Source organism: Vigna unguiculata, chromosome 5, assembly GCF_037176805.1.
Source record: "Vigna unguiculata cultivar grain cowpea cultivar isolate G323 ecotype 2 chromosome 5, ASM3717680v1, whole genome shotgun sequence".
Taxonomy (NCBI): Eukaryota; Viridiplantae; Streptophyta; class Magnoliopsida; order Fabales; family Fabaceae; genus Vigna; species Vigna unguiculata.
Window position 1 is genome coordinate 13,149,500 of NC_140796.1, and position 25,997 is coordinate 13,175,496.

General features: G+C 31.2%; 2 protein-coding genes across 12 annotated transcripts; both read right to left on the reverse strand.

Annotated features, from left to right (window-relative positions):
- Positions 1-420: 420 nt before the first annotated feature.
- LOC114185539 (uncharacterized) lies at positions 421-22,055 on the reverse strand. 8 transcript variants are annotated; one of them, XR_014995372.1, is made up of 6 exons: positions 4,637-4,735; positions 4,264-4,492; positions 4,050-4,169; positions 1,318-1,524; positions 1,037-1,236; positions 421-627 (listed from the first exon to the last, which is right to left on the reverse strand). XR_014995372.1 is itself a non-coding variant. In XM_085673948.1 (5 exons), the coding sequence occupies exons 3-4, from the start codon at positions 1,520-1,522 to the stop codon at positions 1,037-1,039; spliced, it is 405 nt and encodes a 134-aa protein (XP_085530074.1). In that variant the 5' UTR covers positions 1,523-1,524; positions 4,043-4,137; positions 4,264-4,566; the 3' UTR covers positions 421-627. The 8 variants fall into 8 exon arrangements, 5 of the variants coding, with proteins under 5 accessions (XP_085530074.1, XP_085530073.1, XP_085530072.1 ...); XR_014995373.1 differs by lacking the exon at positions 4,637-4,735 and having other exon boundaries at positions 4,050-4,137; positions 4,264-4,573; XR_014995371.1 differs by lacking the exon at positions 4,637-4,735 and having other exon boundaries at positions 4,264-4,570.
- On the reverse strand, positions 19,326-25,791 carry LOC114185085 (uncharacterized). 4 transcript variants are annotated; one of them, XM_085673944.1, is made up of 5 exons: positions 25,591-25,791; positions 22,062-22,163; positions 20,438-20,679; positions 20,127-20,352; positions 19,804-20,038 (listed from the first exon to the last, which is right to left on the reverse strand). In XM_085673944.1, exons 3-5 carry the CDS (start codon positions 20,631-20,633, stop codon positions 20,002-20,004), a joined length of 459 nt encoding a protein of 152 aa, XP_085530070.1. In that variant the 5' UTR covers positions 20,634-20,679; positions 22,062-22,163; positions 25,591-25,791; the 3' UTR covers positions 19,804-20,001. The 4 variants fall into 4 exon arrangements, with proteins under 4 accessions (XP_027928389.2, XP_027928390.2, XP_085530070.1 ...); XM_028072588.2 differs by lacking the exons at positions 19,804-20,038; positions 22,062-22,163 and adding an exon at positions 19,326-19,584 and having other exon boundaries at positions 25,591-25,787; XM_028072589.2 differs by lacking the exons at positions 19,804-20,038; positions 22,062-22,163 and adding an exon at positions 19,326-19,596 and having other exon boundaries at positions 25,591-25,787.
- Between the last annotated feature and the right edge of the window lie 206 nt (positions 25,792-25,997).

Genomic DNA, 25,997 nt, shown 5'->3' on the forward strand with positions numbered 1-25,997 from the left:
TACAATACTAATGTTATAAATAAGTACATCTAAATATATCTATCTATAATATATTTTTTTATAAAGTAAAATAAGAGTTATCATTAAAAAATGATTTTTTAGAGTGGGAGTGTTTTAATAAGAAAAATTTCATTTATAACTATTAAATATGAATTAATGAAGAGAAAAAAGAATCATTGTAGTACTGTTTTCATATTGGAATAATTATAATTATTAAGTATATATATTTATTAATGAAGAGGAGAAAAATAAGTTTAATGTTCGGGAGACATTCCTTAATATTTGTTAATGAGATTTTAAAATATAATTAAATACACTTGTCAGCTTATTAGGAAACTAAATAAAAGATATAAACATTGTACGGACCAGCCAACCTTAACAAGTAAACACAATTAAATTGTAAAAATAGACTGCCTTAGGTAGGAAAAAAAAGCTGGTGATACAGAAACTATTTATTAGACCATGCTCATGGTTAAAAAAACTAAACAACTCGTAATCATTGTTCAAAATCAAAGACTATAAATTGAAAAATACAGAAAATACATATAAATTCAATTAAAATGTAATTAAAAGTAACGTAGTCATGACTTGAACACTCCACCATATCCATGCAGCCTCAGCCCTCCTCTGCTCACAAAAATAATTAAAAGAATACAGAAAATACATATAAATTCAATATGCAGCAAAGGAAAGATAATATTTCACCTATATAATACCAGGTCAAATGCAAATTAAATTCCATATTCCATACTATACCACCACAGAAAATGTATGTATTTGTAAAACGGTTACACTAGATCACCATGACAAAGTGCAAAGGTGTCAAGTGTGTGGATAGGTGGCCATACTAGTGTATTACCAATAACTGCAGCCTATATATCAAATCATGATCCCACACATCCAAGCCTAGTTCACGCCAAATTATAAAACAAACAAGTATGCAATGTCCTACAAACCAGCTCCAATCAATCAGCCTACATTGCAGCTATAAATTTGCAAATCAAATAACTCAGGACTAATTACAAACATCACATACCTACTCCAAGTTTTCAATCTTTTCGGATAAATCTCTGATCATAACTTCATTATCCATGTATACCGTTTCCACACCCATTTCTAGCTCTGAAATATGATCCTTCATTCGCTCCAACTTCGGTTCTCTTTCCATTCTACAAATTTTCAGCTTTTTGAAGGTTTTATCCATTTTCTCCCTTTCCATATCCAACATTTCTTTCTCTGAAAAAAAAAAAAATAAATAAAAGCAAATAAATAAAAAATTTCAATTCTTTTTTTTTTAATAAAAATAAATAAAATTACCTGACAACACTGACAGCCCTTCCTCATTTTCTTGCATCAAAGCTTCTAAGTTTTTGGAATGCTTACACTGAAATTTTTCCATCTCCTCTCTAATGTCTTTAGAGAGCAAATTCATGACCCGGCGATCGTATAGATAGTTTTCTTCAAGAGCATCCATATGATTAGTATGCTCTTTCTGCTGGGTTTTAAATTTATCATAATCCATGCCTATCAATGATAATTGACAATTTTAGTAACCTCAATTCTTAAATGGTATGATTATATGCTTGACACATGTTACCCAAAAAATTTATAACAGTAACCTAGTACAGAACTAATTAGTTTCTGCTACCTATATGAATTGAACGTTATCTGGTGAGCGTGAGAAGGGGGCGAAGAAAATGCCCCGTTATATCCTCACCATGCACACTAGTTGTCTAAAAAGGTTCCACAGAACAATCTCCATCCCTAGGCACCAGTACCAGTACCACTTACACTTGATACTCATCATAATCATAATGTTGTAATGAAGAGAGGACATGGAAATGCAATCACGGAAGCATCACAAATAATAAATATATTCTTTTTTCATAATTTTTAGAACCAAACCAAAGTCAACAATATTAGCAGGAAAGTAGCAGTACACTTTGAACAAAATGTCATACCTCTCTTCCGTTTGTTCTCATTAATAACAAGATGATGGGGATTGATGCACTTTGGAGATAAAATTCTGATAGAATTGACTCATAAAATATGATAGATTGCAACTGCATGTTAATCAAACTTCGAACAAAATATTAATATCCTCCACATTATCCTAAACACCCAAGCCCACTAAGATAAAATCCTTTTTCTTGTGTTTTGGATTGGATTCATACCTTCTTCTTTGTCTCTCCAATTTACTCTACAACCCATCATTTTCAACCCCTATTCTTTAAACTTAAAAGCTATATATCATGCTAAGTTTAATTAACTAAAACTACCGCTTACTTGATTACTTGATTTTTTTAAATGCTTTCAGCAACCACTTATTAAATCACCATGCCTATATACTCACTGATTCACAATAAGACCAAGAAAAAAAAAAAGCAGAGTCTCACAATAAGAAAAGATCAAACAAGCATTTGTAATGAAAATTGGCAAATTGACAGCCGGTATAACATATTTAAAAATTATGCAGACAACTTCAAAATAAATGAACTAAATGAAAAGCAATTGACTCATTTCAATCCAAAATGTAAATCACGAGCTTAAAAGATTCTGCCATACCATACTCAGATTACAAATCAATTCAATCATGAAACATACACAATAACACAACACAATTGACTCATCATACACAATAACATAACAATCCATAAACACACTGAGAAAAGCAATTTATGAGTATGTGAGTATGTTTCTTGGTTATCAGTAATTATGTATGCTCGCTTCTCATTCAGACAGTTTTCTCTTTTTTAATTTCTGTTTTTCTGTGACCGGAGCTCTGGTTCTGGTCTCCCAACTTAATATTAAGTATTCTTCTTGTTTCAGGAGAATGGAAACTAAGGGGATCAAGCTCTATGATGCTGCAAAAATTTGGGCGCTGAGCAAGTTTATTCGGATTGTTGCGTGGTTGGCTTTGTGGAAGGTGAAAGAAGTGTAGGTAAAGTGCTTAGTAAGCAAGCATTTTTCACTCTCCATCTCAGTGGCTTAATTGCAAAATCGGATGGGGCAGCAAAAGGGTTCTTTGGAGAAATATTATATGAGCATTCATGCCAGAAATATTTATCTGTTCCAAGGAATCAAGGTTTGGTTTCTTTTTGTAGGCTTTCTTCCACTGAGTACTTTTGATGTGGTATATTCGATTAGAATGAATTAGATTGGATTTTTTTTTAATGTTAAATGCTATTTCCACATTATCTGAGAATCATATATGTATAGCAACATGTTTCCATAACAGAAAGTGTTGATACTAAAGGAAGTTCGGGAGATGGATTTTCTTTATAGGTATATTTATTGATATGAAGTTAATATCAATATATATTGTGTCAACTATGCTTATACATGTTTCCTATTTGCCACATTGTTTAGATGATTGATGAAACAATGTGTGATTATATTCTCACTAGTAGCCATGTTCTGCCTATTTATTTGTTGTCAATTTATTTGTTGTCAGTATCAAAATATTCTTTGATTTGTACACATGATAAAAGAAGTGAAAAAAAGAAGTGAAAAAGTAAAGCTATACTCTTCTCTGTTGTTGAACTTAGTTTTGTACATTATATATGGCTAGTGGCTACTATGTTATTTGTTCACTACATAAATGTTGAGAGAATATCATGATGTGGCATTAAGTATAATCTTTTAGTCATGTTACAAAGTATTAACTATATATGGGGTGATACAAGTTACTTGAAGAATATTTCAGTGGTATGTTTTTAATGGTTCTCTGTATGTTCAGTGCTTGAAAAATTATGAAGGAAAATAGAGAGGAGTGTATTACTTATAAACAGATGAAATTATTCCAGTCCTGGATTGTTATAGGAAAATAGGGAAAAGAATAACAAGAAAAGTCTAAGTGTTCAAGAGGCCTTGTGTCTTCCAAGGCCTCAGTTCTGAAATTCTAGCCCTCGCCCCTCTCCATGATTTCCTACACTTAGATTCTTTCTCCACACAATCCAACAACATTTTACTACACAAACATCAACAAACAATCCAGACCAATCGTTCATCTCAATTAAAAGCAATGGATCGATATGGTTACCGGTTACCTCCAATCCAAATGAGCAATTAATGGCAGTAGCTACGAAATTGAAATTGGGGGAAGATGGAAGGATGAACAGCGATTAATGTCAGCAGCTACAACAATTATATTCACAAAATGGGTCGTCCTGGTCGGAAATCACAAAATCAGAAATCTAGGATTACGAAAATAGGAATTTAGGTTACAGGAGAAAGAAACCAGAACGGAAATTACGAACAAACCTGTCTTGGCGGTGGTCGTGGCGGTCGGAATCGTCCGCCAATCGTCCACCAATTAGAGAAGGAGGAAGGGAGGAGTTAGGAGAGAAAATGGTGTTGTGATGATAAATTAGGAAAGAAATATCAAGAATCAGCAGCATCTGCATGTTCTGGTTGTTAACGGGGAAGAAGAGAATTAACATGATGAGAGGTCATGCGCCCTCTGTGAGTGGAGAATGGGGAGTATTTTTGTCTGGGGCATAAGGGTGTAAATATAGTAAAATAGGAGCCAAATTTCAATTCACATGATAAAAAAAACAAAAAACAGTAATGAATGAAGGCTAAATATGCACAATTTTATTCCCTAAGAGACTATTTCCGAAATTTCAATCCTTACCCGATATCATTATGCCAAGGTTCTCTCAATCATTACGAGAGAAAAAATGTTACTCATATAGTCTTATGCGAGTTTCTGTGTTTGATGTGCTTTACATTGTGATGGTCCCTTTCTATTTTAATAAAAGACTCAAAGTTCAACCTTCATATTAATCTCAAAATGACAAACAGGCTAATTAAATTGAAATCAACGTCACTCTAATTATGTCCTAATTATGTCCTAGGCCATGGCATGGATCCCAATAGCGCCAAACAATTATTTACAAACCAAGGATTTAAAAGGAGACAGACAGGAATCTAATTTTCTCTTTTGTATAACTGAAATATTCAATTTAAATAAAAATAGTACAAAGAAGATTAGTTTGATAGATGAATTTTAATAAAAAAATAATTATTTTTATGTTTTTTTTTAATATATACATTATTGAATTAAAATCATTATCATACCAAAATACATGAATTTTTTTAACTTATGTATCTACTATAGATACATATATTAAATAGAAAACAAAATTAAAATTAGATTAACGAATTTTCACACAGAAATACCTATATATCCTTATTATACTAGAACAGTTTATATAATGAGTATCAAACTAATAAAGATTTATACAAGCTAAATCTTCTTATCTATATTTTGGTCAAACTTTTAAAATTCAACCAATCCCGTTTTTTTACTTTTTTTTTTCCCTGTGAAATTGCGAAGCTTTATGGGCATGCTCCATACATGAAACTTCTTTTTTTTTATTCATTTTCGAAAGATGAAAGATTAAATTGGTTCAAAGTTTTGAAATTAACTAATTTCAAAATTCACTGAAATTTAAGGGATCAAAAACATATTTAACCCTACTAAAAATACATTACTATAGGAACCTGTAGTGCTGATGGTGACAACTAGTGAGGAAGAGTTTGGACATGAAAACTGGTTTCTTGATACTGGATGTCTCGGATTGACGGGTTGAAGTTCTTAGCCTAGCCCGTGCTTTTTGAGTTGGACTAGCGGGCCAGTCCGTCATGCTCGGTCCATTTTGTCATCCTTAACGATAATATATAACATTATTTTTTTTTCAATTTGAGAACAGACTGCGGGTTGGCATGCCTTTACGTACGGGTTGGCCCGATAGGTTCATGAACCGAACGAAGTGGCTTCTGACAAGCTGACTAGTTAAAAACTCTGATCTAATCCATTATTTTCTATACGAATTGATCCGTTGGTTTGACCCATTTTATTATCTCTAATTTTAACGATAGACTTGAGTTGTACATATTTTTTATAATCTATAATTGTCTTTTTTTTTCTCCATTAACGATTGAGAAATTAATTGATTTTTGTTACATGTATTTTTTTATCAGTTCTTCAAAGTGGCTCACAGTTATTGAAAGATTGATCTGGTTAATGACTAGCATTTTAATACAAGATATTTTTCATAAAATATTGAAAATTCTATCAGTGAATGTTGTTTTTATTTGTACATATTTGTTACCAAGTGTATTTCATACTACATCTTGCATAGCACTGTCTAAATTCAGAGCTTAACCTTTAATAACTTAGAGATGACTCATTCAACTTACGATGTACTGAAAACTTCATATGATATCCTACGTTGAATGAGTAGTTGAATTTGGTAAATTGGACAATAAGAGTATTACATATTTTTACACCTTTTATAACTTCATTAAATTTCAAAAGTTCACTATTGATCATTTAGAAATTTTGTATCTAATGACAAATCTTAAACATTTGATAATTGTTTTTCTTAACCCTTCACGAGACATGATTTCACTTCCCAACTGCAAGTGATTAATGTATCGAACATAATCTTACTTTCTAGTTGCAATATGAGAACTTTGAATTTAAACCACTTTCACAAAGATATGGTTTATGTGCACACATATGTTTAGAACTTTTTCCTGCCGTACTAGTGTTACTTTTGTGGACACAGGTACATCCTCTGTGCCTCTCTGTAGTTTTGTCAGTCCCGAAAACTAAAACAAATGATATAAAGTAAATAGTATTTTATTATTTGAGAAAAAAATATTGGACCTAACATAAATAGTCAGGATTAAACCATTAGTAAATGTGACCTTTTACGCTACATTTAAATTGTATAAGATTTATTCTTGTCACTTATTATAAACAAATCCTCACTAAGTGAATATGCTCTCTCTTTAATTTCATATGAATGTTATGTTTTACATGATTTTCTTTTGTGTGTTAAAATAACTTTTTGATTTCTAATTTTGTTACAATAAATGCTAAACTCTTTTTAATTTGTAATTTCTGATGAGATGTATTTCAAACTATCATAGTTGTTGTTTGAGAGAACTAGAAGTTACTATCCTGTACAATTCAATTTCTTGTATGTCAAAGCAGATAGCCGAAAAATCACATAAATGATTACGTGTTCTAACTATCACGCTTGTGAATTGTAAAATAAATACTAACCATATTACATAGTATAAAATGATTTATGTATAATTCGTTTTCTCTTTCCCATTTGCTTTGACATAAATCATTTAGAGTTAGTGTAACTGTGTTTATGATAATTTATCATCAGGATAACAATGTTAGAAGTTTTCCAGACATGGGTATGGACTAGGGGCGGATATTCTTTGAAAGAAGACTCATTTCTTAATTGTCCAACATCCATTACGATATTCAAGAATATCAATACTCTTTGTTTCTGTTTGTTGATTATCATCTAAGTGTAGCATATAAGATCAGTGATATTCATTTATTGATCATCGTACAGATGATAAGTGAAAAGTAGGATATTTTCTGTAATAAATAAATAAATAAAGAATAATTTTAAATAAAATAGATAATTAAAATATTGGTTATCATATGAATGAAAAATAATAAATATTTCTAGAATTTTAAAAAATTTAAAAATATTTTAAGCATTATTTTGTGTTTTTTAATTGTTAAAATATGATATATTTTATAGTGATTTTTAACCATCAAAACATTTATATTCTATGATGGTTTTTAACTCTAAAAATATTATAAAATATCATAAAATAAAAAAAACATGTATATTCTATGATGGTTTTTAACTCTAAAAATATCATAAAATATCATAAAATAAAAATAAATTTTATAGCGATTTTACTACAATTTTTTATCTTTTCTAACAACAATATTGAGAATTAATTTTTTTTTATCACAAACTGTTTTTCATATGTGTAATTCTGAAAATTTTATAAATCGTCAAAAATTTTATTTGTTACGATTTTGAACTACTAAAACTTGTAATTTTAACTTTCATATCAAAGATTCACTTTCTTTCTAGTGATCTATGATTTATCCCGCGAATACAAATATTTAACATGCAATAAAAGGTTTATAAAGACAAAACATTCAATTTTTTATTTAAAAGTTAATAAATAAATAACATATCACTTCACATTTTAATATATGATATATACTATAGTTAGATTTTTCTTAATATATTTGTTTCTCTAACTTCATTAAAATCAAAATACATTCTTTATATTTCTTTACTATAAAAAGAGTCTAGCCCATTCTTTTCTTTCTTACTAGATTTGGCAATCTTAAGTTACTTATAACTAAGTTACATTGTAAAGAAAATGTTTCATTAATAATCAATTTTAATGATTAAAATTATTAATTACTATAATAATAAATTTAGATACTAATTTACAAAATAAAAAATTATTGTTTACTAAAATAATCATTATTATAAATAAAAAATAATAATTGATCTAAAACACTGTGGGATAGGCATATCAAAGATGAATGAAATCTTTTATTCTAACACACCAACTTTACATACTCACTATCTTGCCGAAGGGCGTAAGAATTTGTATGTCATTTCTCTCCCCGTCTTCATCTCAGTTTCCAGTTTTAATAAACTGTCCTTCATTTCCTCACACAGCATTCCTCTTTCCGTCTTCATTTATTCAACATCTGAAAAAAAAAACACACACACAAAAAATAAAAAATTTAATTTTTTAAATAAAATTACCTGACAACCGTTTCTCATTTTTTTGTCTCAAAGATTTGATTAGTTCGGAATGCTCAGAATGAATTGATTCCATCTTTTCGGTAAGACCTTTCATGAGCATTTTCATGGCCCAGATATCGCAATTCAATATTCTTTCTAGATCATTTATATGACTCCTTACTCTTTCAGCTGAGTTTTAAACATATCATAATTCATGCCTACAATGATAATTAACAACTTTCAATATTATCATAGAAATCTAATTGTAAAAATTGATAAAAATAAAGAAACAGGACTCATTCAAATATATAATACGAGATCAACATGTAATAATTTCTCAATTGCATGATACGTAGCTTACAAAGTAAGAGAGGTAATTGTGATGTTCAAATGAAACAAAAAGAAGCAAATTATGATAGCCCATGACTGAGAGATAATGGAAGTGTTAAAAGTATATAAAGCAGTGACAAAGAAGAATAGTTGCCGAGCTAATGGGGGCTTGTGATCCAAGTCGAGGTATTAAGGTGATTAAGGTGATGGAAGAAGCAATATAAGACCGAACTAAATAGACTTAAGTGGTGTTAAGTGGTATGCACCGTGTACTTCTATAATAACATTTATTTATATATAGATTATGAAATATCATATTATTATTTGATATTAATTAATAGATAGTATTGGTATTATGATTTTACACTATGATACTGAAGGGTAAATGACATTTAATTGAGTTTTCGTTATAATTTTTTTAATATACTTTTAATTAATTAGTTCAATTGTTACATAAATAAAATAAAATGAAGAAAGTGAACCATTAATGTTTTCAACCTAAAAAAATAGTGTGACAATTAAAAATAATAAAGTTAATGAAAATTAATATTGGAACGTAGAGTTTTGATAGAGAGTAAGATTGTCTAACTTATAAGAATATTTTATCAAAAGTTTTGTTAATTTTACCGAATTTACCGAATTTCAATAATAATTTTAACATTAAACTTCTACTATTTTTTATGTATTATATATTCATATTTACTCATCATTTATTTAAAAATAATCATCTAATGTGTCTCATATAAATATAATATATATGTTTATCAATATTATATATAAATATTATACATATAATTGTATATTTTCACTCTTCATATGAGATGGCTAATCTCATTATATATACCTCGCATATGTACAAGGCCCATATACATGTAAAAATACGTGTAAATGCTATCATTTTATTCATTTCTAATTGTTTAATTTTTTTAAAACATTACAGTTTTCAATGAGCTACCTTTTATCTGATTGTTTTAATTTAAATAAACGTCATATTTTCAAGTACTAAAAATATATTAATTTTTAATATATATATATATATATATATATATATATATATATATATATATATATATAAAACAATATATAAAGAAGATTCTCTCTTTGTTGTCTACATCTCATAATACCTATTCTACCCTTTATAATATAATTATTTATTAAATTTTTTAAAATTAACGGTTAATTTTACCTATTTTCTATAAAACTGTTTATATTTTTTTCTTTTTTTATTCGTCAACAATTAATTTCTCTATTCATTTCACTTTATTTTTAATATTTCACTTCATTTTTAATAAATATAAATTTATTTTATATATTAACTTAATAACATTATACTATTATCACCAATTCTATAAAATGTGTATACACAGTCGTGATAACGCCTGTGTGTACTATATATATATATATATATATATATATATATATATATATATATATATATATATATGCATAATAATAATAAAAAATGTGACGTGTGACAAAAGAAGTGTATAATATAATATTATAATATAGGAAGTATTGATGAGGAGAAAAAGCAAAATCCTAACCTATATTATGTTTTTCTTCTTCTTCATACGACTACATCACCCTAATCCTCCTCTCTCTTTTCCATCACATTCACCTTCCATCTTCATCTGTTCTTAAAAACCACGTTGGGAATCTTAAGGAACACTTTGGATTCAATAGTCTTGGATCGAAAAGCTTCCTGTGTAAACTAAGTTTCTATTTACTCTAAAATCTTTCTCTTATAGTTTTAATAGTATTTTAAACATCAATATGAGTAGGGACGATTGAGAAGGTAATTCGCCCATCTCAATCTATTATATACTAAATGCCTGTCTTATTTAGACATCTCATAATAGGTCTTGTCAGGTTTTACAGAGAGGGGGTTTCACTGGGGAGAACAACACCAATGAGATCTGAGCCCAACCATATAAGGCACTGACACCACTCTCAACCCAAAACCTTAAGGTGATGGGTTTATGGGCCTTGATCCTTATATAGTGCTCTACTTTCTCAATTCTGGTCAATGTGGGACTTAGACTCACACTTGGATTCCTAACAATCTCCCCCTCAAGGGTGAGTCCCTTCAACCACATTGGTACACTCGCCCTCCAGCGGAAGCATTCCCAACCACGAGTACTCATTTTCTGTCCTTTTCTGTACCGCCATTCTTCTTAACGGGACACGCTTTACCTGGAACCCTTATCTGGGACCCTTGCCAGGAAGACTTTCGATACTAGGACCATACTGGTACTGCACTCGTCTGAGCCGGTTTTAACCATCGGCTCTGATACCACTTGTTAGGTTTTACAGAGGGGGTTTCACTGGGGAGATACAACACACCAATGAGAACTGAGCCCAACCACATAAGGCATTGACACCACTCTCAACCCAAAACCTTAAGGCAATGGGTTTATGGGTCTTTATTCTTATATAGTGCTCTACTTTCTCATTTTTGGTCAATGTGGGACTTAGACTCACACTTGAATTCCTAACAATCTCCCCCTCAAGGGTGAGTCCCTTCAACCACACTGGTACACGCCCCCTCCAACGGAAGCTGCCCAACCAGGAGTACTCCTTTTTCTGCCCTTTTCTGTACCGTCGTTCTTCTTAACGGGACATGCTTACCTGACTCACACTGTCAGGAAGACTTTCGATACTAGGACCATATTGGTACTGCACTCGTTTGAGCCGGTTTGAGCCGGTATTAACCATCTGCTCTGATACCACTTGTCAGGTTTATAAGGAGGGGGTTTCACTAGGGAGATACAACACCAATGAGACCTGAGCCTAACCATATAAGACACTGACACCACTCTCAACCCAAAACCTTAAGGCAATGGGTTTATGGGCCTTGATCCTTATATGGTGCTCTACTTTCTCATTTCTGGTCAATATGGGACTTAGACTCACACTTGGATTCCTAACAATCACTTGTCAGGTTTTACAAAGGGGGTTTCACTGGGGAGAACAACACCAATGAGATCTGAGCCAAACCACATAAGACACTGACACCACTCTCAACCCAAAACCTTAAGGCGATAGGTTTATGGGCCTTGATCCTTATATAGTGCTCTACTTTCTCAATTCTGGTCAATGTGGGACTTAGATTCACACTTGGATTCCTAACAGGTCTCTGCTATCATTTTGCATATAATTTGATAAGATAGACTATTTTCAAAATTTTAAAGCATATTAACAATGTGAAGCTAGAGTTATTCATTTTTCTGCGTAGATTGTGTCAAGTCAATGTAATTCATGAAAAGACAATCTTTGTACCAATATACATGTTCATGAATTAATATTTTGCAGCGAGTGGAATTATACTCATTTTAGTTTTCTATTAAATAATCATCATTGTTGTCCCAATCTCTTATAAATAAAGAGTAAATAAATATTATTTCTAACTTTTGTATATCATCTCATTTTCAGGTAGGAAAATGAGAGATAGTTAAAGATCTCATTATTTTAAGAGATGCGTCATTTTTGTATAGCAATATCCCTATCTAGCTTTTTTGCTTAATACTTCTGTGGGTTTTTAGAAAATTTGTAATTCAGGCAAGATCAACTTCTACTTTTTTACTTTATCACACATCTTATATTGTGATTCATATATGGAGGACTCTGTTTCTTATTTATTCTTGTATAATAATGTTTCATAATAAACTGAAGGAAGGATGTTGACTCAGAAAATTTGAGCAATAAATGAAGTTTAAATTTCTGGTTTGTCTCAGATTTGTGTAGTATGAAACTCAAGTTTGAACTCTATTGTGGTCTACTTAAATTTTGAGATTTGTTTCCTAATGATTATAATGCCTAACAACAATCTAGATGGATAATAATGCAAGTCTTGTTACTGATTCAATTGATTTACTTACTTGGAATGCATTTTTTTTTATCAACATGTAATTTGAATCATAGGTTTTTGAGAGACCTTCACCATCCTCCATCTTAGAAGTTTGAAATAGGGATTGTATCCAACCAAGTAAAGTGAGTTTGAAATAGGGTATTTGATAAAGCATTTAAGTTGCTTGATGGACCTTGTAGCATAAAAATGAAGAGGAGAAGGTCCATGGCGACATCGAAAATGGAGTGAAATGGAGGGGTGGATTCAAGCTTGGAGGCTCTTGAAGCAATGAAGGTGAAATGTAGAGGAAACCTTACTCAAACCAACACAAATGATAAACAATGGCTTGAGTGGCTCTAGATACCACTTGATGGACCTTGTAGCATGAAAATGAAGAGGAAAAGGTCCATGGCTGCCGCAAAAATGGAGTGAAATGGAGGAGTGGATTCAAGCTTAGAGGCTCTTGAAGCAATGAAGGTGAAATGGAGAGGAAACATAGAAGAGATCTATTATAGGAAAGGAGGCTAGAGGAGTTCTTGTTAGAAACTAGTCTAGCAAAGTGATTCTAGAGGCAATAGGTGGAGTACTCTCAACACTTAGTCTATTACTAATCCAAAGTAACCAAATACAAGAGTAGAATGACCCTATTTATAAGAATCATGACTGGCCAAGTGAAATGAGAAATGTAATCTGAAATGAAATGGAGATGTAGCTTGGAGAAGAAGCACAAAGGTGGGTCGAGTGATACAAAGGAGGAAGAGATCTAATGTCATGTGGCAAAGTCTGACTCTCCTTGCATACACCAAGTGAACAAGAGGCTCTGCAAAGCCTTGTCCTCCAAGTTCATTCTCAACCATACTTTTTTCTTCTGACTCCAAGTTTCCCCATAGTGTCCAAATGCAATATCAATGCATCGATAGAGTAATAATTTTGGAGCAGTGTTTTTGGGGTCGGTTGGAAAAGGCCATGTCATTGCAGATGCATTAGCAAATCGATTTAAATAAGATGAGACCATGCATGGTTTCAACCTCATTGGTATAATATTTACGAAGAGAAAACATTAAGAGACGAGGGAATAAAGTGGTATAGTTAGAAAAGATGAGAGTGTTTAGACAAGTGTATAAAGGTGATGGTCAATCATCATCATCATAATTATTATTATTATTATTTTACATATTTGTTATCATCTTTTAACGAAAGAGTGCATTTCATACTACATCTTGCATAGCACTGTTTAAATTCAAAGCTTAACCTTTAGTAACTTAGAGATGACTCATTCAACTTACGATGTACTGAAAACTTCATATGATATCCTACGTTGAATGAGTAGTTGAATTTGGTAAATTGTACAATAAGTGTATTACGTATTTTTACACTTTTTATAACTTCATTAAATTTCAAAAGTTCACTATTGATCATTTAGAAATTTTGTATCTAATGACAAATTTGATAATTGTTTTTCTTAACCCTTCACAAGACATGATTTCACTTTCCAACTGCAAGTGATCAATGTATCGAACGTAATCTCACTTTCAAGTTGCAATATCAGAACTTTGAATTTTAAAAGTAAACACAATTAAATTGTAGAAGTAGACTGCCTTTTAAAAACTATCTTAGGTAGGAACAAAAAAAGCTAGTGATACAGAGAAACTATTTATTGGACCATGCTCATGGTTAAAAAAACTAAACAACCCGTAATCATTTTAAAGTAAAGGTTTTCAGCCACCGAGGTTTGTTATGCACTCTTGTGGGCTTGTTTTCTGGTTAACCCGTATTGACATATTCACAAAAAAAACCTTACAAAATCAAAGACTACTTGTCACCATGTCTGTCATGCATCTTAGGTCATGACTTGACCACTCCATATCCATGCAGCCTCAGCCCTCTACTACACTTAAAATTGAAAACTGCATTATTAACTATGAAGAATAAGGATAGTTGCTCATAAAAAAAAAATTAAAGAATACAGAAAGTACATATAAATTCAATATGCAGCACAGGAAAGATAATATTTCACCTAAATAATACCAGGTCAAATGCAAATTGTTCACTATCATATACATAACAAGGTTGTCTGAATCAGAAAGGACCTACCTGAGTTATTTTATTACCAAGTGGTATTGTTAGCTTCTTAATGTTATTTGTCTCAAATAGCAATTAAATTCCATATTCCATACTATACCACCACAGAAAATGTCTGTATTTGTAACACGGTTACACTAGATCACCATGACAAAGTGTAAAGGTGCCAAGTGTGTGGATGGGTGGCCATACTAGTGTATTACCAATAACTGCAGCCTATATATCAAATCATCATCCCACACATCCAAGCCTAGTTCACCCCAAATTATAAAACAAACAAGTATGCAATGTCCTACAAACCAGCTCCAATCAATCAGCATACATTGCAGCTATAAATTTGCAAATCAAATAACTCGGGATTAATTACAAACATCACATACCTACTTCAAGTTTTTAACCTTTTCAGATAAATCTCCGATCATAACTTCATTATCCATGTTTAACGTTTTCACACCATTTTCTAGCTTTGAAACATTGTCCTTCATTCGCTCCAACTTCAGTTCTGTTTCCATTGTATAAATTTCCAGCTCTTTGAAAGTTTTATCCATTTTCTCCATTTCCATATCCAACATTTGTTTCTCTATCTCCTCCATTTGTTTCTCTGGTTCAACCTCTGAAATAAAATAAAATAAAAATAAATAAATAAATAAACCTTTACAAAGAATGTTTTGTAAGGAATTATCCAACTTTCATTGACATATTCATATAATAAAGGCCATGAAATACAAACATGATGAATGTGGTCAACATAATAAGGGAAGGTTAACTCATCTTCACAATACATAACATTTTTCCATGCTTCCATCACAACATCCCATGTGTCAACATAATTCACTAACATTTTGCACTTCGCTTGCACATTTTTCTAAATATGGAATCAACATAGGAGATGATAACAATCAGGAAAAACACTATCAATAGCATTCATTAAAGCAAGGTCCCTGTCGCTTACAATTACTTGTGGATCACCCTTAAAGGTCATGAATAATCCTTTAAGTCTTTTAGGGCCCAAGTAAAATTAGATTCTTGTTCACTAGATATGATTGCAAACCCAACAGAGAAAGTCAACCATGTAGATGTCACCCCCACTATCTCAAGTAATGGCAATTGATATTTGTTGGTTTTGTAGGTGGTATCCATCAAGAATACAATATTAAATGCATTCAACAATTTAATGGAATCGGGATGTGTCCAAAACAGATCACTAACCACCTTAGATTTGTCTTCACATCTACTCCGATGGATGTAATTATCACGATCTAACAACATCATCAAGTGTTGTAATTCAGGTCTTGAATCTGTCAACGATCATTTATAAGTGTATCTTGCATTATAAACTTGTTTTATCGTTGTGACATTACACTCATTATTTTTATTCAGAGTGAGTAGAATATTTGCAGGCTTGACTTAACTCTTAGACATATCAACAAGCAAGGAATGTTTATAAGATTTTAACCTCCTAGCAAATAGGTGACCAACAAGCGTCTAAGACACATCGTGGTTATGATATCCGCAAATTACCTTCAACATCCAACCATCTCCATTACTAATTGGTTTGTCTTTGAGTTTAAATGGACAATCACATTTTTCTTGTGCCAGAAACACTAGGTTGAACATCAGATTTATACTTCCTATACTTACCACCCCTTTCATAGCCTAACAATACATATATTTTCCTCCCAGGTTGATAAGTAGCTTTGTCAGATCTTATAGTGACAACAATAAAACCAAGATGAAATGTTATCCCTCAAACCCACTAAATCAACTCATCTCGTGTTGAAAATATCTTATCAGTCGTAAAATTATTTGTATAGTCTCTGTCACACATCTCATTTATAAAAGAAGAGAAATTTAAGATGAAATTTGAATTTACTTGGGACTCCATGAAAGTCAAAGGGAGATCATCCATCTTAGATAACTTTAACCACATATAATCTAACATTAGTATTCAATACCATTTTTTTCAAAATAAAAAATAATAATAAAAAGAAAATTAAAATATTTGTACAACAATAAAATAAATATAAAAAAAACATAAATAAATAGTAAACTATAAAAAAAATACCAATTCAAACTAAATAAAATTAAAACAATAAAAAATAAAAATATTCATTGAAAAACAAAACAATAAACCATAAATAAATAGTAAACTTAAACAAATAACAATTAAAACATAGAAAAATATAACAATAAAAAATACAAAAATAAAAAGAAATATTCATGTAACTAAAAATTAAATATAAAATATAAATAAATAATAAATGAGCATAAGTATTAAGTTATTACTCAAACTAAAAAAATTACCAATTAAAAAAACAAATCTTTGTATATTATCCGAAAGTAAACTTCCGATAAAATACACCAAAGATAAACAATTGAAACAACACAACCATGACATTTGTTTTCCCCCTACCCAATGTCTTCAAACCTCATGGTTGCAAACGTCACGGACAAAGAAAAAAAAAAGACAAAACATGCACCTCACAATATATTGAATTCCTTAAATCTCTGCACTATACAAGTAAATAAAACCAAAACTGGGAATGGACATTCCAGATGTCCACATCCGGAAGAAAATGGAATCAACACACCACTTTTGAAAATGATAAATATCGGGAGTCGACATCCGATTAATTTTATTTTCAGATGTCCACTTCTAAAAGAGTGCGACAGGAAAATATCATTTCCGGACAGTTAAAGACCGGAAGTTCACATTCGATTACAAACAATTTCGGATGTCCACATCTGAAAATGTGAGATTTTTTTTGTTGCTTCGGAAGTCGACTTCCATATATGGGTATTATTTCGAGAAATCATCACAGTAAGTCGAATGTCCACATTCATAGAAAATTAAAAATCCAATTCAGTTTTTTTTTCATCAAACATTTCACTACCTCAAATATAAACTTATCATACCAAATAAATCACAATCAGACATTGCAATGCGTACCTTTTTTCTGAAATGAAATGAATCAAGGTTATAGATAGTGAAATAATAGTGGACCCGACACCAACTAACGGATGAACTGCAACATCCACTTCATTACAACAAGATACAAAAAAAAATTATTTTAAACTCTACTATTGAAAGTGAAAGGGCGAGAAACACTTGGGGTGCAACGAATCCATATATACCAAATACTATCAATTAATAACTTTGTTAAGGCAATCAACTAACTCTAGAACTTCATAATTATTTAATTATTACGTTACCTAATTCACTTTTTCATTTTAATCTGAACACTTTTTTATTTTAATTTAATTTTTCAAGGGAATAAATGAAAGAGCACAAATACTGTCAATTAATAACTTTGTTTAGACGGTCATCTAACTCTAGAATTTCATAATTGTTTAATTATTACGTTCATTTTTTTATTTTAATTTAATTTTTCAAAAACATAAATGAAAGAGTATGACTCTTTAAAGGTGCAGAAGAAATATTGGAATGCAGGAAAAAACACCCTTGATTTTCTAATAGGCCAAGCTAGTCCAATCAACGCTATAAATGGGCTGAAATCCTTTTTTTGTACATGACTCAATCAAGAACTATTTAAAAAAATATTTTTCAAAATCTAATTCTGAAAAATATTGTAAAATGTATAATTTAGAATTAATTGTTGGTAACATCCAAAAGTACTTTTTTGTTACATAATGATATTTCTAAAATAATTTAAAGTATATTAAACAGATAGTCGATTCAATTTAATAATTATTAATATATCTTATTTTTTATATAACAAAAAGTATAGTCTTAATACAAAAAAAAAAATAGTTTTATTAATTTTATTGATGATTGAGATAACGAAACAAGTGTTTAGCATTTAGGATTTAGTAATAGGTAGAAAATTATAATAATTTTATAATTATTCCAACTTTACTCATATTTTAGATTCACTTAAGAGCTTTGACAAAAAAATAATTGCATATTAATACTATTTTTTCTCTTTGTTTGATAAATTTAAACTATTAGTAAAATTAAAAAAAATTAACAAAAATATTTTTTTAAACGATTTTTTATTATTATTCTAAAAATAAAATATATTACATTAAAGGGACTGTTTACCTAATTAATATCATAATATTTATTCAGAAATAAAACTTTTAAATATTTAAGCAAGTCCATTATAAAGAGACCTTTTTCTTTTGGCAAGGGTATTAATGGATTGTTAGTAAATTAACAAAACTTAATTTCTTTTGGCTCAGAATGATAGAGTCAGTTTTCACATCACAATATTGCTTTCATTTTCATCATCAATTTCATTTCAAAACTTTCTAAACTAAATAAAAGATATAGACATTGTACGGACCAACCAACCTTAAAAAGTAAACACAATTAAATTGTAATAGTAGACTGCCTAACCAACTTTGTTTTTATACCGAAACAAAAAGTTTTATAATTTTCAAAATATTTAAATACATTTTTAAAAACTATCTTAGAAGGTAGGAACAAAAAAAGATGGTGATACAGAGAAACTATTTATTGGACTATCTCATGGTTAAAAAAAATTAAACAACTCGTAATCATTGTTCAAAAAAACTGAACAACCCGTAATCATTTTAAAGTAAAGATTTTCAGCCACTGAGGTTTCTTGTAGGCTTATTTTCTTGTTAACCCGTATTGTATCATATTCACACAAAAAAAAACCTTACAAAATCAAAGACTACTTCACCACTCCACCATATCCAGCCTCAGCCCTCCTCTGCTCCACTTAAAATTGAAAACTGCATTATTAACTAATGAAGAATAAGGATAGTTGCTCACAAAAAAAATTAAAAGAATACAGAAAATACATATAAATTCAATATGCAGCACAGGAAAGATAATATTTCACCCATATAATACCAGGTCAAATGCAAATTGTTCACTATCATATACATAACAAGATGCCTGAATCAGAAAGAACCTACCTGAGTTATTTTATTACTAAGTGGTATTGTTAGTTTCTTAATGTTATTTGTCTCAAATAGCAATTAAATTCCATATTCCATACTATAATGTCTGGATTTGTAACACGGTTACACTAGATCACCATGACAAAGTGCAAAGGTGACAAGTGTGTGGATAGGTGGCCATACTAGTGTATTACCAATAACTGCAGCCTATATATCAAATCATGATCCCACTCATCCAAGCCTAGTTCACCCCAAATTATAAAACAAACAAGTATGCAATGTCCTACAAACAAGTACCAATCAATCAGCATACATTGCAGTTATAAATTTGCAAATCAAATAACTCGGGACTAATCACAAACATCACATACCTAGGCTTTACAACCTTACTAAGCTTTTCAGTTAAATTTGCAATCATAGCTGCAGTATCCTTCTCTGATGTCGTCATGTAATCTTTGAGCTTTGATAACCGCTCATTTATTTCCCCCACCAGCACTTCTTTGTCCGCCTTCATCATAGCCTCCAACTTTAATAATTCTTCCTTCTTTTCCTTCAATTCCTTCCTTTCCCTATCCAGCTCCTTCATTGCTCCAGTCTCTGAAAAAAAAACACAAAAAATAGTAGCAAATAAAAAAAAATTAATTCCTCTTGTTGTTTATAAAAATAAAAATAAATAAATTACCTTTTAACATATCATCATTTTTTTCCTTCAAAGCTTCTATGACTTTGAAATACTGAGCATAAATGGATTCAATCCTCTCTTCAAAGACCTTCATCTGCACATTCATGGACAAGTCATGACCTTCCAATCTCCTTTGAAGAGCATTTATACGATCACTGCACTCTTTCAGCTGAGTTTTAAGATTATCATATTCCATGCCTGTCTGGCTTCTGAGTCCGTTGCATCCCTCACACAACACCTCACTGTTTCAGGGGACGAAAACGAAAATCAAGAGACGAAAAACATAATTAACCCTTATTTCAATTATTTCTCCTTACACATCATCCTTATCAGCCATTATTTTTTCTAAATTAATCCGAATTCAATTTTCTAATACAATACATACATTACCAAACCAAATCAGCAGCAGCCACCAATTGAGCAGCAGCAACACACAGCAACAACGAAATAAATTTCAAACAGTAAACCAATTCAGCAGAGCAGCAGCAACACACAATTCAGCAGCAAGACACATTTCAAACGAACCCAATTTCAATAGCAAATCAATTCAGCAATCAACACCAATTCAGCAGCAATACAAGCTATTGTAGATTCATACAAAGCAACAAAAATGAAATATTTCATTTTTGTTTTCTTACCTAGCACAACTCTGAATCATAAATTAGTGTGTGTGGAGATTATTTTCAACATATATCCAACTAACCACAAAATTCGTTAGCCACAAAATTTAATAATAAACATACAGTAAAAGCTACACTGAAAGTGCATCTCTATCTTTGTTTCTTGTTTTTTTATCGAATGTTTCAGTGATATGCAATTTGCTGACACATTAAGGAATCATCCCATAAAATGTACTGTATAAAGAATCACCTTATAAGATATACTATGATTCACAATTTCAGGTAGAGAAATATTTATAATTTTTTTTTAGTTTTGACATGACAACTAGTCTACCAGAACAAATCTCAAGTTAAAACCAAGTGATTTGTTCTCTTTCAACACCAATGTTTCATTTCAAATTCATAAGTATACGCTTACGAATTATATACAATTTAAAATTTGATAATTCTGTTACCATACGAAAATACATCTTGATAGACTAAAACAAGAAAATGCTTATAAATTATTAGCAACCTCAATTCTTAAATGGTATGCTTATATGCTTGACACATGTTACCCAAAAAATTTATAACAGTAACCTAGTACAGAACTAATTAGTTTCTGCTAGCTATATGAATTGAACGTTATCTTGAGATCAGAACATAAACTTAGGAGATTAACGAGAAAGGTTACTGTGATGAAGATGAAAGGAGAGAATATTCATCTGGTGAGCGTGAGAAGGGGGCGAAGAAAATGCCCCGTTATATCCGCACCATGCACACTAGTTGTCTAAAAAGGTTCCATGTTGAACAGAACAATCTCCATCCCTAGGCACCAGTACCAGTACCACTTACACTTGATACTCATCATAATCATAATGTTGTAATGAAGAGAGGACAAGGAAATGCAATCACGGAAGCATCACAAATAATAAATATATTCTTTTTTCATAATTTTTAGAACCAAACCAAAGTCAACAATATTAGCAGGAAAGTAGCAGTACACTTTGAACAAAATGTCATACCTCTCTTCCGTTTGTTCCCATTAATAACAAGATGATGGGGATTGATGCACTTTGGAGATAAAATTCTGATGGAATTGACTCATAAAATATGATAGATTGCAACTGCATGTTAATCAAACTTCGAACAAAATATTAATATCCTCCACAATATCCTAAACACCCAAGCCCAATAAGATAAAATCCGCTTTCTTGTGTTTTGGATTGGATTCATACCTTCTTCTTTGTCTCGTCAATTTACTCTACAACCCATCATGCTAAGTTTAATTAACTAAAACTACCGCTTACTTGATTACTTGATTTTTTTAAATGCTTTCAGCAACCACTTATTAAATCACCATGCCTATATACTCACTGATTCACAATAAGACAAAAAAAAAAGCAGAGTCTCACAATAAGAAAAGATCAAACAAGCATTTGTAATGAAAATTGGCAAATTGGCAGCAGGTATAACATATTTAAAAATTATGCAGACAACTTCAAAATAAATGAACTAAATGAAAAGCAATTGACTCATTTCAATCCAAAATGTAAATCACGAGCTTAAAAGATTCTGCCATACCATACTCAGACTACAAATCAATTCAATCATGAAACAGACACAATAACACAACACAATTGACTCATCATACACAATAACATAACAATCCATAAACACATTGAGAAAAGCAATTTATGAGTATGTGAGTATGTTTCTTGGTTATCAGTAATTATGTATGCTCGCTTCTCATTCAGACAGGTTTTCTCTTTTTTAATTTCTGTTTTTCTGTGACCGGAGCTCTGGTTCTGGTCTCCCAACTTAATATTAAGTATTCTGCTTGTTTCAGGAGAATGGAAACTAAGGGGATCAAGCTCTATGATGCTGCAAAAATTTGGGCGCTGAGCAAGTTTATTCGGATTGTTGTGTGGTTGGCTTTGTGGAAGGTGAAAGAAGTGTAGGTAAAGTGCTTAGTAAGCAAGCATTTTCACACTCCATCTCAGTGGCTTAATTGCAAAATCGGATGGGGCAGCAAAAGGGTTCTTTGGAGAAATTGTATATGAGCATTCATGCCAGAAATATTTATCTGTTCCAAGGAATCAAGGTTTGGTTTCTTTTTGTAGGCTTTCTTCCACTGAGTATTTTTGATGTGGTATATTCGATTAGAATGAATTAGATTGGATTTTTTTTTTAATGTTAAATGCTATTTCCACATTATCTGAGAATCATATATGTATAGCAACATTTCCATAACAGAAAGTGTTGACACTAAAGGAAGTTCGGGAGATGGATTTTCTTTACAAGGTATATTTATTGATATGAAGTTAATATCAATATATATTGTGTCAACTATGCTTATACATGTTTCCATTTGCCACATTGTTTAGATGATTGATGAAATAATGTGTGATTATATTCTCACTAGTAGTCCATGTTCTGCCTATTTATTTGTTGTCATTATTTGTTGTCAGTATCAAAATATTCTTTACTCTTCTCTGTTGTTGAACTTAGTTTTGTACATTATATATGGCTAGTGGCTACTATGGTATTTGTTCACTACATAAATGTTGAGAGAATATCATGATGTGGCATTAAGTATAATCTTTTAGTCATGTTACAAAGTATTAACTATATATGGGGTGATACAAGTTACTTGGAGAATATTTCAGTGGTATGTTTTTAATGGTTTTCTGTGTGTTCAGTGCTTGAAAAATTATGAAGGAAAATAGAGAGGAGTGTATTACTTATAAACAGATGAAATTATTCCAGTCCTGGGTACAAAGTTGTTTGTTAAGGAAAATAGGGAATACAAAGTTGTTTGTTAAGGAAAATAGGGAAAAGAATAACAAGAAAAGTCTAAGTGTTCAAGAGGCCTTGTGTTTTCCAAGGCCTCAGTTCTGAAATTCTAGCCCTCGCCCCTCTCCATGATTTCCTACACTTAGATTCTTTCTCCACACAACCCACTCACATTCCTTCCCTACTGCCAGATTGGCAGTTGGCAGGTGTACCACAACTCCTTCTCCTTACATATTACAGTCACCTTAGTCAACTTGGCTTCAGGTTCTCATCACTACCTGATTTGGCTGTCTAGTCTGATATTCTTAACAAAATAAGATTAATGATAGCGAGTTTAAAATAGTGGCCATGGATTTAGAAATTTTTTAGTGTTAGCTAAATACTTATGATGATTCCTTTCATTTGTTTACTGATTTTGAATGTTAATACAGACATATTATCACCTTTGATTTTGAAGGTGGACTCTATTAATGAGGATAAAACTAAGGAATTATAAAACAAAATCTGTACAACAATTAGTTCCATTACTTATTTAAATTCATCAGAAATTCTAAATATTAGTGCTTGAAATAGCAGGGTTGGGTTCTTGAGTTTACCACAACACTGTATGTGGTATTTTCATGTGGAAATCAGAGTATTCCAAGAGCAGTGGTGTTTGACAATAAAACTAATGACCATTTGCTTTGGTGGCTAGTGGAAGAAATAGAGCTTAAAGGATAACAATTATGAATTTTAAGAAGTTGTGATTAAGTCGGGCTTAGTTGTTTTTTTTTTTCATTATTTTTGGTACTAATCCTGTCATTCCCTTATATGTACAGCAGAAGAAGACTTTTGAAGGGGAAGAAGGGAAACTGAATCCAGGAAATTGAACTTAGTAGAGATGCCATTAGAAGGTTTGTCTATGTTGGGATGACCTGCCATTATCACAGGAAGGTGATTTTGTAGAGATTTTACATATTGTTTTTGCAAATGGAGGAATTCAACTCCTCTAAAATGTTGGGGTACTACACCTGTAGAAGAAATTCTCTGTATCGTAGGAAAAATGAAAGTACAGTACTTCATTTCCTTGATTCTCTTAATAGTTAATTTTAACTAGGTGGCAACGGGCCAACCCAACAGATTTTATATAATTACACAACTTCATCCAACAGAATACATCAAAATACCAAAATCGAAAAGAACCATCAGAATACAGCTTCCTCAAAATTTCAGATCTAATCCAATAGAACAATCAATTCTTCCATTTCACTGATCCAGTCCATTCACGCTCAATCAAACATGAAATAAAAAACAGAACAATCAATTCTTACATTCCACTTATCCAATCCAACCATTAGCAAAATCGTGACAAACACAAAGGGATTACCAATTGAGGTTAGAGTGGGAATGAAACCAGTTTGTTTGTTGCAACCAAGATTATCGAACTCGCGGGTTGACTCGTAAACCCGTACGAGTCTGCGAGTCATGACACTGTTGACGAGTTAACTCGCATATAAACTCGTTATTTGTCAAACTCGGAGTAAACTCGGAGTTAACTCGCTGACTCGTACCAGACTCGTGAGTTTGAGAACGAGTTACCGAGTTCAAAAAACGGGATGAAATGACAGAAAAATATGTTGTTGGCATTCAGATTTTAAGCCCAAATTAAAACCCCAACGACTCAAATCGAAAATCCAATTGTAAGCAGAGATCGAGACCCAAATCCCAAACGGAAAACCCTAATCGAACGTTGACCTATTTGAGTTTGATCTTCATTACCTTCGACGCCGTAGCTCCGCTCGTCCACGTCGCAGTTCCGATCACTTCGCGTCGCAGCTCCGTCGGGTCTCTGGTTCAGCGGCGTCACTGCTCCCTTTTCTTTTCCCTCTTTCGTTGTTCCCTCATGCGTACGCATTCCCTTCTTCTCTTTCTCCTTTTACTAAACATTATATCTTGCTTTTATTTTTCCATTTATTTTTTTTATTTTTCTGACTTTCGTGTTTCCTGCTGTTACGCGTGCATATATATATATATATATATATATATATATATATATATATATATATATATATATATATATATATATATATATATATATATATATATATATATATATTTTTGCTTTAATTTCTTTTAAAATGTTCGTTTATCTTATATTTGAAGTCGTGTTTTAATATTTTAATTTA

Excerpts from the sequence above, each read along its gene's own strand:
- LOC114185085 (XM_085673944.1), bottom strand. The coding sequence starts at position 20,633 with ATGGAATATGATAATCTTAAAACTCAGCTGAAAGAGTGCAGTGATCGT. Across the intron at positions 20,353-20,437 it reads AAATGATGATATGTTAAAAG|AGACTGGAGCAATGAAGGAG; the intron begins GTAATTTATTTA and ends TTTTTTTTTCAG. Across the intron at positions 20,039-20,126 it reads AGTAAGGTTGTAAAGCCTAG|GACATTGCATACTTGTTTGT; the intron begins GTATGTGATGTT and ends ACTTGTTTGTAG.
- LOC114185539 (XM_085673946.1), bottom strand. The coding sequence starts at position 21,761 with ATGAATATTCTCTCCTTTCATCTTCATCACA. Across the intron at positions 1,525-21,730 it reads CTCCTTTCATCTTCATCACA|GCATGGATTATGATAAATTT; the intron begins GTAACCTTTCTC and ends TATCATTGATAG. Across the intron at positions 1,237-1,317 it reads AGGGCTGTCAGTGTTGTCAG|AGAAAGAAATGTTGGATATG; the intron begins GTAATTTTATTT and ends TTTTTTTTTCAG.